This window comes from Lagenorhynchus albirostris, chromosome 4 (genome assembly GCF_949774975.1).
Source record: "Lagenorhynchus albirostris chromosome 4, mLagAlb1.1, whole genome shotgun sequence".
Lineage (NCBI taxonomy): Eukaryota > Metazoa > Chordata > Mammalia > Artiodactyla > Delphinidae > Lagenorhynchus > Lagenorhynchus albirostris.
The window spans coordinates 84978789-84996545 of record NC_083098.1 but is presented as its reverse complement, the minus strand read 5'-3'; the positions used below and the strand labels follow the sequence as shown (position 1 = coordinate 84996545).

Sequence of the window (17757 nt, the reverse complement as noted above, 5' to 3'; positions counted from 1 at the left end):
CTGGGTATTTGTCTCCCTGTAGAATATAAGACTCCATAAGAGAAGGTATTAATACATCTCAAGTATTTAGAACAGTGCCCAGTATTTATTAGGTGTGCATTATTATTTGTTCAGTGAATAACTGAATGAATGGGCAGTTCTCAGAAGAAGAAACCTGAATGGCCAAAAAACATTTGAAAACACCTTCAACCTCACTAACAGTCAGGTGAATGAAAATTAAAACAACAATGAGATACCATTTAACACCTTGCAGGTGGCCAAAATTTTGACATCGACAATATTGTGGGGAAAGGTTAACTCTTACGCAGTGCTGGTGCTAGACTAAACTGGCACAGCTCTTTGGAGAGCAGTTTGGCAAACCGTAGGATTCAGCAGTGCCCTCCTGGGGAGAGAGGTGAAGGGAATTAGAGAGGAGCATAGAGAGAGCTTCAACTATTATCTGTATCATAATTTCTACTTCTTTAACAAATGAATAAAGTAAATCTGTGTAAGTGTGCTGATATGGAAAATATCTTCAAGACATATTATCAAATGAAAAATGCACGTTTCAAATACATACATTTATAACCTATTTTTGCTTAATATGTGACTATCAATAATTTGGACAGAGACATACCTAATATATAATAATGTATTATAACAAAATACAAAGTATAGCTTTGTATTGTGATAATGATATAATTTTATTACAAAATACAAGCATTATAATATACTATAATAATTTAAAGATCATGAAGTTTAAAAATAACCTGCTAGGGACTTCCCTGGTGGTCCAGTGGCTAAGACTCGTGCTCCCAATGCAGGGGGTCTAGGTTTGATCCCTGGTCAGGGAACTAGATCCCACATGCTGCAACTAAGAGTTTGCATGCCAACAACTAAAAGATCCCACATGCCGCAACGAAGATCCCACATGTGGCAATGAAGACCTGGTGCAGCCAAATACATAAATAAATTTTTTTTTTAAATAACCTAAAACTAGTCTCAAATGTCTTCCATATATTGACTACCTCTACAATTAAAACAAAACTTAGATTATTTTCAAAAGTGATAAAAAGAAGAACCTTTACATTCTTCCCCCCATTTTTTTTACCATCAGTTTAATGCTGTGAGCTTGTAGCTTTTTTTTCAGGATGTTAAAAAGGGATATTTAAGTAGTGAATGAGTAAATCATTTATGTCAGCAGAAAATTTTCAGTAATGGTAATTTGTTACTCAAAGAAAGGAGCTAGAGCATAAAGCAATTGGTCAAACTTAAAATGCATTTCTCAGTACCAAACACTCTCTATGGGTAACAAAATTTTTTTTAAAAAGGAAAAGAAAAATAAGGAAAAAGAAAGCAGTAGCATTTACTAATGAACATCAGCTTTGATGTTGTCACTGATTTGTTGCTTTTCTTCTAATATGTTCTTAGATTGGTGCTCTCTTCTGTCTCAGATTATTTTGCTGCCATGTTTACTAATGATGTCAGGGAAGCAAGGCAAGAAGAAATAAAAATGGAAGGTGTAGAACCGAACTCACTATGGTCCTTGATTCAGTATGCATATACAGGTAATCTGAAAATCTGAATTTAAAACTTCTTAAATGTAAGTTGTATTATTAGATTTCAGATTTCTGCTTTTAATAAAGCCTGCCTTAGCTAACAGTTAATTCTGCTGTTATAATCACCACCCCTGGTGGTATGTATATAGGTTAAAATCTCTATATTAGAACCTTTAAAATGGTTATCATAATTAAGCTATTGAATGATATTTTTAAATGTTAATATAATAATTTGATGAGTTATGTTTTTTAATTATTGCATTTAAAATTTTAGTTATATGTAATAGATATATTACTAATTAAATCATTCTTTAAAAATTCTGGAAACAAGCTATTAATTTTTAAATTTTAGCAGAAGTCACAAAGTGCTAATAGTTTTTTTTCATGTTTAGTACTTTTTTTTCTTTTTGGAATGTCTTAAATCATCTATGTCTGGAATGCATGTAATGAGCTCTTGTTTAGAATTATTACTGTTAACACCAATTACCTTATAAACTAAAGTTAATATAATTCCATAGTTAATGGAATTTCTTTTTATCATTAAGGCCGCCTTGAATTAAAAGAAGATAATATTGAGTGCCTGTTATCTACAGCTTGCCTTCTTCAGCTTTCACAGGTTGTGGAAGCATGCTGTAAGTTTTTAATGAAACAGCTTCACCCATCCAACTGTCTTGGAATCCGTTCTTTTGCTGATGCTCAAGGTTGTACAGATTTGCATAAAGTGGCTCACAATTATACTATGGTATGTATTTTCTGAAAAGCAAGAAGGTATATGCTCTTTGCTTTATTCCTTATTGTTGCAGGCTTATCTACATGTTGCTGTCTTCCCATGGCTCTGCCATATGTCTTGAGGTTCAGGCTCACTGTGTAGTTTGTCATATTTTCATTGAGTTATGAGGAAAAAACATCAAGTAATATTTCTCCTGGATTTATGAGTCAAGCCTTAAGTTATTATAGCCAGTACGAGGCAGAGTGGTAGCCTAGGACTATTCCATTCAAGATTTTCAGATCTGCTGCTTTTTAAAGCAGGATTTCCCCCAGACAGTTTATTTTGTAGCACATGGATGAATTTCAGAATTGTCCACATACTGTTGGAAGTTGGTGATAGTGATTGTAGTGTATTGGTGCAGTATTAGTACAGAAGATAGGAGGATGAAAGGGAGACTTTTTATTAAGGATAAATCTGACTATACGTTAGAAGTGTCTTTAGCTACATAGAAAAATGTTCTTATTAATTGTAGCAAATTATGTGCTCAAAGTAAAACACAGGGGGTTGTGATTCAGAAGCCTGGAGGATAATGGATATAGATTGATCTAGGACAGCAAGAAAATAAGGGCATGTTGAGGGCATACTGTTGGGACCAGCCTCCACCATCTTAATAGTAGAAGGATTTGGGGAACGGAGGTGTGTGGATTTTTAAGGAACGACCATCTTACTACACGTGGGTCTTCACACCTGGGCAGTGATTGAAATTTTTGCTTTAAATGCTTCATTTAGGGCAATATGGCTTCTGAGAGAAGAAAGAATGTGAACATTCACATACACATATATCATTATCCATGTTACTGATTTAGTCAACATTTAGGAGATATTTTTTTGTCTACCCTCTCTTCCATCCCCCTTCCTTCCATTGAATTGGTTTGTAGGTGAAGGGATTGAACAGTACTTTAGGAATCTTCTACTAGAGAAATAGAGATTTGGAAAAAATTATAAGAATAGATATTTGTAACTATGAGGAAGATTAATTCTGCTTACTTCATGAGCTTAATGTGAGGATTAAATGAGTTAATAGAAGTTTAGCACTTAAAACAGTGATTGATACATAGTATACCCAGTCAATAAATGATGTCATCATCATCATTATTTAGATTTACTCTGTTCAACAGAGTGATCTATGTGAGTGAGCAAAAGCACTCAGGCAAAAGCAGAACCTTTATTCTCCCCGTGGTGTAATCGCTTCTTAGAAATGTTTCTTATTTATGATGTCAAAGTGTTTCAAGTGAAAAAATAGAGATTGTGTAGACAGGGCAGTACTGTACAGACCTAGCGTCATATTAGCTTAACATCTTTTAAATTAAGTCCTTTGAAATATTCCCCCCCGCCAAGCCTTTTTTTTTTTTTTTTAAGGAGACTGGTACCCTCTTTAAATTTTTGTTTGTTGTTTTTTGAATTTTATTTTTTATACAGCAGGTTCTTATAACTTATCTATTTTATACATATTAGTGTATATATGACAATCGCAATCTCCTAATTCATCCTACCACCACCCTCTTTCCCTCCCTGGTGTCCATATTTTTGTTCTCTACATCTCTGTCTCTATTTCTGCCTTGCAAACCAGTTCATCTGTACCATTTTTCTAGATTCCACATATATATGTTACTATATGATATTTGTTTTTCTCTTTCTGACTTCACTCTGTATGACAGTCTCTAGGTCCATCCACGTCTCCACAAATGACCCAATTTCGTTCCTTTTTATGGCTGAGTAATATTCCATTGTATATATGTACTATTTCTTCTTTATCCATTCGTCTGTCGATGGGCATTTAGGTTGCTTCCATGACCTGGCTATTGTAAATAGTGCTGCAATGAACATTAGGGTGCATATGTCTTTTTTTTTTTGCGGTATGCGGGCCTCTCACTGTTGTGGCCTCTCCCGTTGTGGAGCACAGGCTCCGGACGCACAGGCTCAGCGGCCACAGCTCACGGGCCTAGCCGCTCCATGGCATGTGGGGTCTTCCGGGACCGGGGCGCAAACCTGTGTCCCCTGCATCAGCAGGCAGACTCTCAACCACTGCGCCACCAGGGAAGCCCACATGTGTCTTTTTGAATTATAGTTTTCTCAGGATGTATGCCTGGTAGTGGGATAGCTTGGTCATATGGTAATTCTTTTTTTAGTTTTTTAAGGAACCTCCATACTGTTCTCCATAGTGTCTGTATCAATTTACATTCCCACCAAAATTTCAAGTGCAAGAGTGTTCCCTTTTCTCCACACCCTCTCCAGCATTTGTTGTTTGTAGATTTTCTGATGACTCCCATTCTAACCTGTGTGAGGTGATACCTCATTGTAGTTTTGATTTGCATTTCTCTAATAATTAGTGATGTTGAGCATCTTTTCATGTACCTCTCAGCCATCTGTATGTCTTCTTTGGAGAAATGTCTGTTTAGGTCTTCTGCCCATTTTTGGATTGGGTTGTTTGTTTTTTTAATATTGAGATGCATGAGCTGTTTATATATTTTGGAGATTAATCCATTGTCCGTTGATTCGTTTGCAAATATTTTCTCCCATTCTGAGGGTTGTCTTTTCGTCTTGTTTATAGTTTCCGTTGCTGTGCAAAAGCTTTTAAGTTTCATTAGGTCCCATTTGTTTCTTTTTGTTTTTATTTCCATTTCTCTAGGAGATGGGTCAAAAAAGATCTTGCTGTGAATTATGTCAAAGAGTGTTCTTCCTATGTTTTTCTCTAAGAGTTTTATAGTGTCCAGTCTTACATTTAGGTCTTTAATCCATTTTGAGTTTATTTTTGTGTATGGTGTTAGGGAGTGTTCTAATTTCATTCTTATTTCCCAGTACCACTTATTGAAGAGACTGTCTTTTCTCCATTGTATATCCTTGCCTTCTTTGTCACAGATTAGTTGACCATAGGTGCATGGGTTTATCTCTGGGCTTTCTATCCTGTTCCATTGATCTATATTTCTGTTTTTTGTGCCAGTACCATATTGTCTTGATTACTGTAGCTTTGTAGTATAGTCTGAAGTCAGGGAGTCTGATTCCTCCAGCTCCGTTTTTTTCCCTCAAGATTGCTTTGGCTATTTGGGGTCTTTTGTGTCTCCATACAGATTTAAAAATTTTTTTGTTCTAGTTCTGTAAAAAATTCCATTGGTAATTTGATAGGGATTGCATTGAATCTGTAGATTGCTTTGGGTAGTAGAGTCATTTTCACAATATTGATTCTTCCAAACCAAGAACATGGTGTATCTCTCCATCTGTTTGTGTCGTCTTTGATTTCTTTCATCAGTGTCTTGTAATTTTCTGAGTACAGGTTTTTACTTCCTTAGATAGGTTAATTCCTAGGTATTTTATTCTTTTTTTGCAATAGTGAATGAGATTGTTTCCTTAATTTCTCTTTCTGATCTTTCATTGTTAGTGTATAGGAATGCAAGAGATTTCTGTGCATTAGTTTCATATCCTGCAACTTTACCAAATTCATTGATTAGTAGTTTTCTGGTGGCATCTTTAGGATCATCTATGTATAGTATCATGTCATGTGCAGTGACAGTTTTACTTCGTTTCCAATTAGGATTCCTTTTATTTCTTTTTCTTCTCTGATTGCCGTGGCTAAAACTACCAAAAGTATGTTGAATAACAGTGGTGAGAGTGGACACCCTTTTCTTTTTCCTGATCTTAGAAGAAATGTTTCAGTTTTTCACCACTGAGAATGATGTTGACTGTGGGTTTGTCATATACGGCCTTTATTATGTTGAGGTAGGTTCCCTCTATGCCCACTTTCTGAAGAGTTTTTATCATAAATCGGTGTTGAATTTTGTCAGAAGCTTTTTCTGCATCTATTGAGATGATCATATGGTTTTTCTCCTTCAACTTGTTAATATGGTGTATCACACTGGTTGATTTGCATATATTGAAGAATGTTTGCATCCCTGGGATAAATCCCACTTGATCGTGGTGTATGATCCTTTTAATGTGTTGTTGGATACTGTTTGCTAGTATTTTGTTGAGGATTTTTCATCTATATTCATCAGTGATATTTGTAATTTTCTTTTTTTGTAGTATCTTTTCCTGGTTTGGTATCAGGGTGATGGTGGCCTCATAGAATGAGTTTGGGAGTGTTCCTTCCTCTGCAATTTTTTGGAAGAGTTTGAGAAGGATAGGTGTTAGCTCTTCTCTGAATGTTTGATAGAATTCACCTGTGAAGCCATCTGGTCCTGGACTTTTGTTTGTTGGAAGATTTTTAATCACAGTTTCAATTTCATTACTTGTGATTGGTCTGTTCACATTTTCTGTTTCTTCCTGGTTCAGTCTTGGAAGTTTGTACCTTTCTAAGAATTTGTCCATTTCTTCCAGGTTTTCCATTTTATTGGCATAGAGTTGCATGTAGTAATCTCTTAGGATGCTTTGTATTTCTGTGGTGTCCATTGTAACCTCTCCTTTTTCACTTCTAATTTTGTTGATTTGAGTCCCCTCTCTCTTTTTCTTGATGAGTCTGGCTAAAGGTTTATCAATTTTGTTTATCTTAAAGAACCAGCTTTTAGTTTTATTGATCTTTGCTGTTGTTTTCTTTGTTTCTATTTCATTTATTTCTGCTCTGAGCTTTATGATTTCTTTCCTTCTACTAACTTCGGGTTTGTTTGTTCTTCTTTCTCTAGTTCCTTTAGGTGTAAGGTTAGATTGTTTATTTGAGATTCTTCTTGTTTTTTTGAGGTAGGATTGTGTTGCTGTAAACTTCCGTCTTAGAACTGCTTTTGCTGCATCCCATAGGTTTGGGGTTGTCATGTTTTCTTTGTCATTTGTCTCTAGGTATTTTTTGATTTTGTCTTTCATTTCTTCAGTGACCTCTTGGTTATTTAGTAACGTATTGTTTAGCTTCCATGTGTTTGTGCTTTTTACGTTTTTTTCCTGGTGATTTGTTTTTAATCTTCTAGCGTTCTGGTTGGGAAAGATGCTTGATATGATTTCCGTTTTTTTAAATTTACCGAGGCTTGTTTTGTGACCCAAGATGTGATCTATCCTAGAGAATGTTCCGTGTGCACTTGAGAAGAAAGTGTAATCTGCTGTTTTTGGATGGAATGTCCTACAAGTACCTTATCTATCTGGTCTGTTGTGTCATTTAAAGCTTTTGTTTCCTTATTAGTTTTCTGTCTGGATGATTTGTCCATTGGTGTAAGTGAGGTGTTAACGTCCCCCAGTATTATTGTGTTACTGTCTGTTTCCTCTTTTATAGCTGTTAGCAGTTGCATTATGTATTGAGGTGCTCCTATGTTGGGTGCATATATATTTATAATTGTTATATCTTCTTCTTGAATTGATCCCTTGATCATTATGTAGTGTCCTTCCTTGTCTCTTGTAACATTCTTTATTTTAAAGTCTATTTTATCAGATATGAGTATTGCTACTCCAGCTTTCTTTTGATTTCCATTTGCATAGAATATCTTTTTCCATCCCCTCACTTTCAGTCTGTATGTGTCTGAAGTGGGTCTCTTGTAGACAGCATATATATGGGTCTCTTTTTATATCCAATCAGCAAGCCTGTGTCTTTTGGTTGGAGCATTTAATCCATTCACATTTAAGGTAATTATCTATATGTATGTTCCTATGACCATTTTCTTAATTGTTTTGGGTTTGTTTTTGTAGGTCCTTTTCTTCTCTTGTGTTTCCCACTTAGAGAAGTTCCTTTAGCATTTGTTGTAGAGCTGGTTTGGTGGTGCTGAATTCTCTTAGCTTTTTTTTTTTTTTTTTTTTTTTGTGGTACATGGGCCTCTCACTGTTGTGGTATCTCCTGTTGAGGAGCACAGGCTCCGGACATGCATGCTCAACGGCCATGGCTCACGGGCCCAGCTGCTCCACGGCATGTGGGATCTTCCCGGACCAGGGCATGAACCCATGTCCCCTGCATCAGCAGGCAGACTCTCAACCACTGCACCACCAGGGAAGCCCTCTCTTAGCTTTTGCTTGTCTGTAAAGGTTTTGATTTCTCTGTCGAATGAGATACTTGCTGCGTAGAGTAATCTTGGTTGTAGGTTCTTCCCTTTCATCACTTTAAGTATATCATGCCACTCCCTTCTGGCTTATAGAGTTTCTGCTGAGAAATCAGCTGTTACCCTTATGGGAGTTCCCTTGTATGTTATTTGTTGCTTTTCCCTTGCTGCTTTCAATAATTTTTCTTTGTCTTTAATTTCTGTCAATTTGGTTACTATGTGTCTTGGCATGTTTCTTCTTGGGTTTATCCTGCCTGGGACTCGCTGCACTTCCTGGACTTGGGTGGCTATTTCCTTTCCCATGTTAGGGAAGTTTTCAACTATCATCTCTTCAAATATTTTCTTGGGTCCTTTCTCTCTCTCTTCTCCTTCTGGGACCCCTATAATGCAAATGTTGGTGTATTTAATATTGTCCCAGACGTCTCTTAGGCTGTCTTCATTTCTTTTCATTCTTTTCTCTTTATTCTGTTCTGCGGCAGTGAATTCCACCATTCTGTGTTCCAGGTCACTTATCTGTTCTTCTGCCTCAGTTATTCTGCTATTGATTCCTTCTAGTGTATTTTTCATGTCAGTTATTATATTGTTCATCTCTGTTTGTTTGTTCTTTAATTCTTCTAGGTGTTTGTTCTTTAATTCTTCTAGGTCTTTGTTAAACATTTCTTGCATCTTCTCGATCTTTGCCTCCATTCTTTTTCCGAGGTCCTGGATCATCTTCACTATCATTATTCTGAATTCTTTTTCTAGAAGGTTGCCTATCTTCACTTCTTTTAGTTGTTTTTCTGGGGTTTTTTCTTGTTCCTTCATCTGGTACATAGTCCTCTGCCTTTTCATTTTGTCTGTTTTTCTGTGAATGTTGTTTTCGTTCCACAGGCTGCAAGACTGTAGTTCTTCTTGCTTCTGCTGTCTGCCCTCCAGTGGTTGAAGTATCTTCCCCCCCAGTCTTTATTCTTCCCTGTAGATTTCTTAGTTTAACTTTTACAGCTCAGGTTCAAATATTTTTTTGAATAAGATAAATATAAATAAAATAAAGGTGGATTTTTTTCCTTTGTAATCATTACATAATTTACGTAATATCTCTTACCGAAGAAGGAGTTTTATTCACATGCAAACATTTGTATGCACTTAGGTCATTGCTATTCTTTACAGTAGAGGCACAGTTGCTCCTTTAAGGCTTAGATATAAATTAAATTTAAATTAGCTCGATGTTTATAAAGCTATTTTCATAGCCAGTTAGTTGTGGTAGTTTTTTTCTCCCCAAGGCCATTAATTGACATTATTCAGTTTCAACAGAGATGTGAAATTGAATTCTAATAACAATAAGTAATTTAGAGGCAGGTTGTGTGATTTGAGTTGTTGCTGTGGGAACTGAATCAAAATGTATAGCAAAATTCAGTCTTCAATTTAAATAAATCCCTCAGTAATTTCATGTGCTTGAAATTTCCTTCCAAAGGAGGAAAGAGCATAATGCTAGCAAGTGTTTGGTAGCATGATAGCTGTTTGTATCGTAAAATGGATTTAAAATATGAAGTAAGCACAATGCCACAGAGTGAAATCAACTGTCACAATTAGCAAATAGTGCACATACTTGGGATGTTCACTCATCCTGCACGAATACAAATAGAAAAGGATGAAAAGTTCCTTCTTGTAATCCTGAAATCTGGAAACTTTTGTTCTTGTTCTGACTGCCACTGAACGTGACCTGGAAGACATCATGTAACCTCTACAAAAAAAATCTTAAGACTGGTTATGTCATTACAAATATTGAGTGTTATTGTGGATTGATAAAATAAATACAAACATTTGATTTTACAATTTTAAATTTTGTTTCTTGTTCTAGAAAACCTGTAAAAAACATTGAATTTTGCTAAAATACTTGCTTCAAAACCAAATTAATACTTTTGAAAAGCACTTTGTGTTTAAGCTTGAGTTCAGTAGTATTTCTATAAGGTATTGAAAAACTCCATTTTCACTTAATACAAATTATACCAGAATGGAATGGGCATTGTTCTGAAACAGATATATCAACAAATAAACTATTAATTAAATGAATATTTATATAATCTTTTTCTCATTGATAAAATGCAATTAATTCCATTTGAAAGTATGGCAGTAGTTACTTCAGTGTTGTATAACTGTTGACTGTGCTACACACTATACTTTTGAACAATTAGAAATGTATATTATTTTGATTTCTTCAGAATCTCATCTAACATTATATAATAAATATCTTTCCATTTATCTATGTGGTCTTTGTCCCTAAAATTGTTAATGCCTGAATAATAGCCAATTGAGTTACAACCCCCTAGAGCTGGACATTTAGGCTATTTCCCATTTTTTTACTATTATAAATAATAATACAAAGAAGCACCATTAGAGAAGCATCAGCTTTTTCTTCCCCCTCTTGTGAATTATTTACTAAGGATTAAACTACTTGTGGTATAACTACGAGTTGAGAGCTTCAGCATTTTTATAGCTCTTGCTGTGTGTTACCAAATCATTTTATAATGTCGGTATACAATTGAGTAGTACAATTTGCTTGAAGCCATTCCAGCCCTGAGGTTTTATTAAAATATATTTCTGAAAAATGATAATCAGTTATATTAAAACAGATTCATTTGGGCATCTTTAACAAATCATGATGAATTGAGGCAATTGAATGTAGTTAATTATTCATGTATGGTTTTCCTCTTAAGAATTTCTTGGAAAGGAGTGAAATGTCAACCCAAGATATATCTTAGATCAGTACCTAACTTGGGTTACTGGATGCTATATGGAAAATACAATTCTCATCTTAATATAGAAGATAATTGTTGATAGTCCTTATCTCTAGCTCTAATTTAAATATCTTGAGCTATTTTTAAATAGCTCTGATTTAAACAGCCTTAGCTTTTTTTATTAAAACTGTATGCTGAGACAGCCATAGTACGTTAAGAAGCATAAGAAAAACATTAAGGGACAATACTTGTAGCATTTGCGTTTGTATTATAACTGTGTAAGCAGCCCATGCATTAAGACTTGTAACCTTTTACAACAGAAGACTATTTCTCTTCTCTTTAGATTGTTTAGCATAATAGCCTAGTAAAAGTTATCTAAGGGCATTTTTATCTTCCATTTCAAATTATAAAGAGGCTGATTCTAGAATGTAGCCAGAACTGAGTCATCTTCAGTCTAAGGCTCTGGAGTCCCAGTGTACTGTAGGTCAACATTTTTGTTTTGGCTGTTTTTCCTATGAGACCAAAAGAACTTTGTACATAAATCAGGTAAGAAGAGATTAAAGTTTTCAAATCAGACCTAAAATCCTTGGTGGTCTTATAAATAATATTAAAATACTTTTAAAGGCCAGTTTGGCTCATGGATAGCTCTAAGGACACATTCTCTTCCCAGGCAGTCTGAGAAGACTTCCGTGGTTCAGAATGGTCTTGGGAAATTTAGCCACCCTAGAGGCCATTTCTGGGTAAGAGAAATAACTTCATTCTCACCCAGGTATTTCACTCCCCTCTTGGCCAAAATCTTCTGCACCACAAATCTAAACTCACTTTTGATGTTAATCATACAAAGTGTCTATGTCATTTTTTCTATCTTCCTTTGAAAGACTTGCCAAAACTATTTCCTAACTTGAGCAAAGCAATGCCTAAAAGTCCCAAATTTATTTTTTAATTGTGATAAATGATACAAAGCTTTAATTCTACTTACATAGAAATAAGAATTTTAACAACATAATTACAGTTTAAATGTTATTTTCTGCTGTGTTTTTTCCCTTGCAGGCAATAATACATTGTAAGGAAGGGCTGAAGTATAAACTGTGTTTGGCATCTAATTAAAAAATGTTTAGTTTCTTTTAAACTGTGATGGACAGAAGAAACAATATCAATTATATGCTCTTTTTCCCTCTAGGAACATTTCATGGAAGTAATTCGAAACCAGGAATTTGTGTTATTACCAGCCAGTGAAATTGCAAAGCTCTTGGCCAGTGATGACATGAACATTCCTAGTGAGGAGACGATATTGAATGCACTTCTTACTTGGGTCCGTCATGATTTGGAAGAGAGACGGAAAGATCTCAGTAAACTTTTGGCTTATATTAGGCTACCTCTCCTTGCGCCACAGGTAAACTATTTTTGATTATTTAAAATCAATGTCATAATTTCAACAACAGTAATTGCTGCAACTTTGAGTAGTCAGCCTTCCACATCTGTGGGCTCTGCATCTCAATTTCAGCGAAGTGTAGATTGAAAATATTTTTTAAAAAATTCCAGAAAATTCCAAAATGCAAAACTTGAAGCTGTCCTGTACCAGCAACTATTACATAACATTTACGTTGCATTTACAACTATTTACATAGCATTTGCATTGTATTTGGTATTGTAGGTAATCCAGAGATGATTTAAAGTATACAGGAGACTGTGTAGATGTTATCTGCAAATACTACATATTTGAGGTGAAATGTTATATCCACACAAATCCTGGAACCAACCCCGTGTCCCCAGAATACTGAGGGACTACTGTATTCACTTTATGCTAATTACATTAATATGAGCTTATCTATTAATTACATTAATATGAGCTTATTTATTCTATTCAATATGGTTATTTTATATATATTCCTATGAAATGTTAAGGTGAAAAGTAGCAAAAATAAAATTCTGTTTGTTTTCAACCCAGAAGGTCTGACTATCTAAATTGCATCCATTAAGTAACATTGTTGCTTTGAGGTTAGTAATTTTATTTGACTCAGCTGCAGACCTATCCTAGCAACTGCAGACCTATCCTAGCAACTGAAGAATTAATAAAGCTGCTAATGAAAGAAACACTGGACTCTAGGAACCAGAAAATTTAGATTAATTCATTTGCCACACATTTATTAAGTATCCACTAAATGCTGGATTCTGATGGTATATAAATTAATAACATGTTAATAGTTCTGGCTCTGACATCCTAAAACTCGGTGACTTGGCAAATTCACTTACCTCGGTTTCTTCATCTGTCAAGTGGAGATAACATCGTTTCTATCTCACAGGATTTTTATGAGGATCAGAAAAGTACTCTGTGAAATAAAATGTGTTATAAATAATATTAGTATAATTATTACCATTATTTTAGAATTGAGATATCTAGTTGGTATATTCAAAGCAATCAGTAACATATTTACATGCATAGTTTCCCCTTTTTACAGTTTCAGCTGGAATATACAAAAATTTCCTCTGCATATTTTGCTACTTATTTTGAGGCCTTAAATAGAGTCCTTGAAAGTAAAGAAAGAATGAGTTGTTACTGCTTGAGATCAGATTTTTTGTTGTTGTTGTTTAAAGTGCCATGAGTTTAATTTTATTTGTATTTATCTTGAGCATTATATATTATTTCCATCTGTTGTGAGCAAAAGTTACTGTTTGTTCTCTACCTTATAGAAACAAAAATCAGTGCTGATGCTTTATAAGAAAGACCTCTCTTCACAGATAGAATATTGTTTGAATTCATAGGAGTGAAACTACACGAACTGGTGACAATTCAGGAACAATAACATCATAAAACATTTCTCTTAAAATCAGATTTAAAGATGAGAGGACTATTTTTGCTGATATACAACAGAATTTTTTTCTTATCCTTTTCTAAATGAAAGAAAATAAAATCTGAAAAATCCTAGTGGACTTTGAAAAGAATCTGTGCAATTAAGTAAACTGACAATTTACTTCAGTCCTGTAGCTTCAAATATTTATGATACTATATTTGCATGACTCTAAGAGATCTTTAAAATTTCTTTTATCCAGGATACTGCTGATAATCATAGCCATAAGATCTTAGAGTTGAAAGGCACTTTGGAGAACATTTAGTCTAACACCTGTTGTACAAATGAAGTAACAGACCAAAAAAGTAAAACCATATGCACAAAATCGCAAAGTGATTGCATGAATCCCTTCTGCGTTGTAGTTTTCTTTGGCTTTGTTACTTGGCTAACATATATTAGAGTTATGAGACAGAGGTAGGACTTGAACCCAAATAAAGTTCTATGCCTTTTCCACTGAACTATGCTGCCTTTTGAATGTACTTTGTGTAAATTTGCGAGGTGGGGGGAGGGACATCAGGTGGAGGAAGAAATAGATTAAAAAATAAATCGGGGCTTCTCTGGTGGCGCAGTGGTTGAGAGTCCGCCTGCTGTTGCAGGGGACATGGGTTCGTGCCCCGGTCTGGGAAGATCCCACATGCCGTGGAGCGGCTGGGCCCGTGAGCCATGGCCGCTGAGCCTGCATGTCCAGAGCCTGTGCTCCACAATGGGAGAGGCCACAACAGTGAGAGGCCCGCGTACCACAAACACAAAAAAATAAAAAATAAATAAAAAATAAATCAGTAATTACAATATAATGAGATGAAGGCTGTGATCTATACATAAACATGGTATTATGAAAATAATTGGAGTGGCCCACCCAGACCGATGGTGGGGAAGCTAGGAGAACCTCTGAAGTGTCAGTCAGTTTGCAGGCTGAGTTCGCCACCCAAAAGAATGGGCATAATAGCCCAAGGAAGAAGGGGTTCTAGTTATAGAGCCATGAGCAAATTCGTGTTCTGGAATTTGAAGATAGCTTGCATGGCTAGAGTACAGAAATAAAAGGGCAATGTTGAGAGATGAGTCTGGAGAGGTAAACAGACCGGATCGTGAAGGAACTCAGTCATGCTAAGGTGTTTGGATTTTATCCTAAAAGCAGTGAGGAAGCACTAAAGGGTTTTAAGTAGGGAATGGCATAATTATCCTTTTAGTTTAGAAAGATCCTATAACTGCATTGCAGAGAATGGATTGGAGGAGTCAAAGTAGAAATACACTAGGAAGGCTATTGGATTCAGACCAGTGAATTAATCACTTTCTGGAAGTGGAGGTAGAGAAATTAATTACCAGAATCAAGAGCTATTTAGAAGGTAGAATTGATGCAACTTAATGACCAACTGAATGGTGTGGGGTAAAAAAGAAAAAAAAAGAAGGGTCCAGAATAATTCTGATTTGTGCAACTAGGTTGATGAAGGTGCTGTTGATTAAGACAGAATACAGGATGAAGAGCTGATTTTGAAGGTGGGGAAGAAAGTAGAAGAACCATGTTCCCAGAGCTTCTCGACACCTTGAATCCTCTTAGAGTCTAAGAAGTTTTGAAAACTACTTATTTATGTTGTTGAAGCCAAGGGGAAGAGAGTGACACTGATCAAAGAGAACATGAGGGTACTAGGGGTGGAACCCTAAGAATTACTAATATTTAGTGGTAGTCCCAAAGCTGCCTAAATACCTGTAGTACCATTAAAAAGAGATTGCAAGTTCTAGAAGGAGGAAATTTTTTTTGCAGGGGAGCTGCATTGGGTCTCCTTTGCCACGTGGGCTTTCTTTAGTTGCGGCGAGAGGGGGCTATTTTTCGTTGCAGTGCATGGGCTTCTCATTGCGGTGGCTTCTGTTGTTGCAGAGCACGGGCTTTAGGCCCGCAGGCTTCAGTAGTTGTGGCTCATGGGCTCTAGAGCGCAGGCTCAGTAGTTGTGGCGCACGGGCTTAGTTGCTCCGTGGCATGTGGGATTTTCCCAGACCAGGGATCGAACCCATGTCCCCTGCATTGACAGGCGGATTCTTAACCACTGCACCACCAGGGAAGGAGGAAATTTTAACATCATCAGATGCTACAGAGAAGACAGATAAGGATGGAAAAACCACTGGATTAGCCCAATGGTTCTCAAAATGTGATCCCCAACTATAGGATCAGCACCACATGGGTAATTGTTTAAAATGAAAATTATTAGGCCCCCAGGCTACACCTACTGAATCTGAAACTCTGGGGGTGGTTATTAAAAACACAAGCCAGCTGTATTTTATAAGCCCTCAGGTGCATCTGATGCCCACTCAAGTTTGAGAACCACTGTCTTAGCTTGATGAGTAGCTGTGATGGAAGCCACATTGCTCTGTATAATTTAAACAAGTTAATAACACCTCTTGGAGCATTGTTTTTCTTTTCTGCAGTGGTAATACTCTGTTGCACCATCATGGCATTTAGAGATACTAGCAGGTTTTTTTTTTCTCCCTTGCTAAAAGTAAAGGGCAAGTTTGCAGACTTAGAGTTGTCAAGTGATGAAGTATTGAAGTAGACTCTGAAATCATCAAGAAAATGTTGGATTGTATTCTGAATGTTTTATTTTAAAAGATAGGAAAAGGATGAAGTTGCTAAGATCTTAAAAGTTCTCATCACACACCAAAAAATTGTAACTCTGTGGGGGTGGATGTTAACTAGACTTATTGTGGTGATCATTTTCATATATATATATATCTCAAATCATTATGGTGTACACCTGAAACTAATATGTTCTCTGTCAATTATATTTCAATAAAAAACAAAAGTGAAAAATGAAAACAAAAGAAGTCTAGTGCCTATCAAATAAATGACTAATTTTTTTTAATTGACATTAGATCCAGTTACCTAATGAGTTTACTTTTGTGAAATAATTCCTTTTTCAATGAGGTTTTACCCTACTCCGTTGATAAGAAACATTCTATTTACCCTAACCAGAAAGAGTTCAACTGACATATAGTAATTTTATTGTAGTATCTCCTTAAAATGATATAGGAAATCATATATATCATTGTAATCCTCATCCAAATGATCATTTTAGTGTAGCTTTTTTTTTTAAACTCTGAATAATCCAGAAGACAAGTGTGTGTGTAGTTTTATTTTACCTTCGAAAGCATTTCAGACTTTTCTGTTTGATCCCATTTTAAATAATGTGCATAGAAATACAGTTGGCCCTCGAACAGCATGGGGATTAATCTGTGTATAACGTATAACCTCCATATCTGAGGTTCCTCTGTATCTGTGGATTCAGCCAGTGGACTGTGTAATACCGTGGTATTTACTACTGAAAAATATCTGTGTATAAGTGGACCTGTGTGTTTTGTATCCACGTTGTTCAAGGGTCAACTGCATTAGGACATTATTTTAAAGATTTTGGCACCTAAATTCTTAAAGTTCCCAATGGTTACCCTGTATTACAAGTGTCTTGGTCTCCACTATTCTGTTCTCAATTCTCATTATTGTTTTTTACTAAAATTCAGAAATATAAAACGAGTCAGTATTTATATTTAGTATTTTATTTTACAAGTTTTGTAAAAACTTTTTTTGCAAGTTTGTAAAAATAACTTCTTTTAAAGGCTGTAGAGTTCATAAATCATTCACATTCTGTTTTTCACTCTTAGTAGTAGTTGAAGGGACAGTTTTAGTGAAATAGTCATATAGTGAACAAGTATGTGAGTGAAGATAAAAATTTACAAATGGAAAATGTTCCTTCTATTTTCTAAATGTTTCCATTTTAATAATTTGCCATTCTTTTATGGCAGAGAAGGTACATAGTATTCACCTAAAATGAAGAGTATATGAGAGTCTGTATTTTGTAGTGCTTTATCAGTACCTTCTGAATGATTTTCCAAATGATATCTGGTACCTTCTATTTGATTAATCTGATACTTAGATTAATGGATGCATATTTCCTTCCATTA

At 35.4% G+C, this 17757-nt stretch overlaps 1 protein-coding gene across 7 annotated transcripts in view; it reads left to right on the top strand.

Moving 5' to 3' along the window:
- Nucleotides 1–17757, top strand: part of KLHL5 (kelch like family member 5) — a 75256-nt gene that overhangs the window by 33507 nt on the left and 23992 nt on the right. For all 7 annotated transcript variants that reach the window (XR_009540362.1, XM_060148346.1, XM_060148344.1 and 4 more), the window contains 3 exons: nucleotides 1411–1547; nucleotides 2084–2280; nucleotides 12144–12356. Coding sequence is in view for 6 of the 7 variants with exons in the window: in XM_060148346.1 (XP_060004329.1) it covers nucleotides 1411–1547; nucleotides 2084–2280; nucleotides 12144–12356 (547 nt within the window). In the remaining variant the exon portion in view is untranslated. The remainder of the gene's footprint in view (nucleotides 1–1410; nucleotides 1548–2083; nucleotides 2281–12143; nucleotides 12357–17757) is intronic.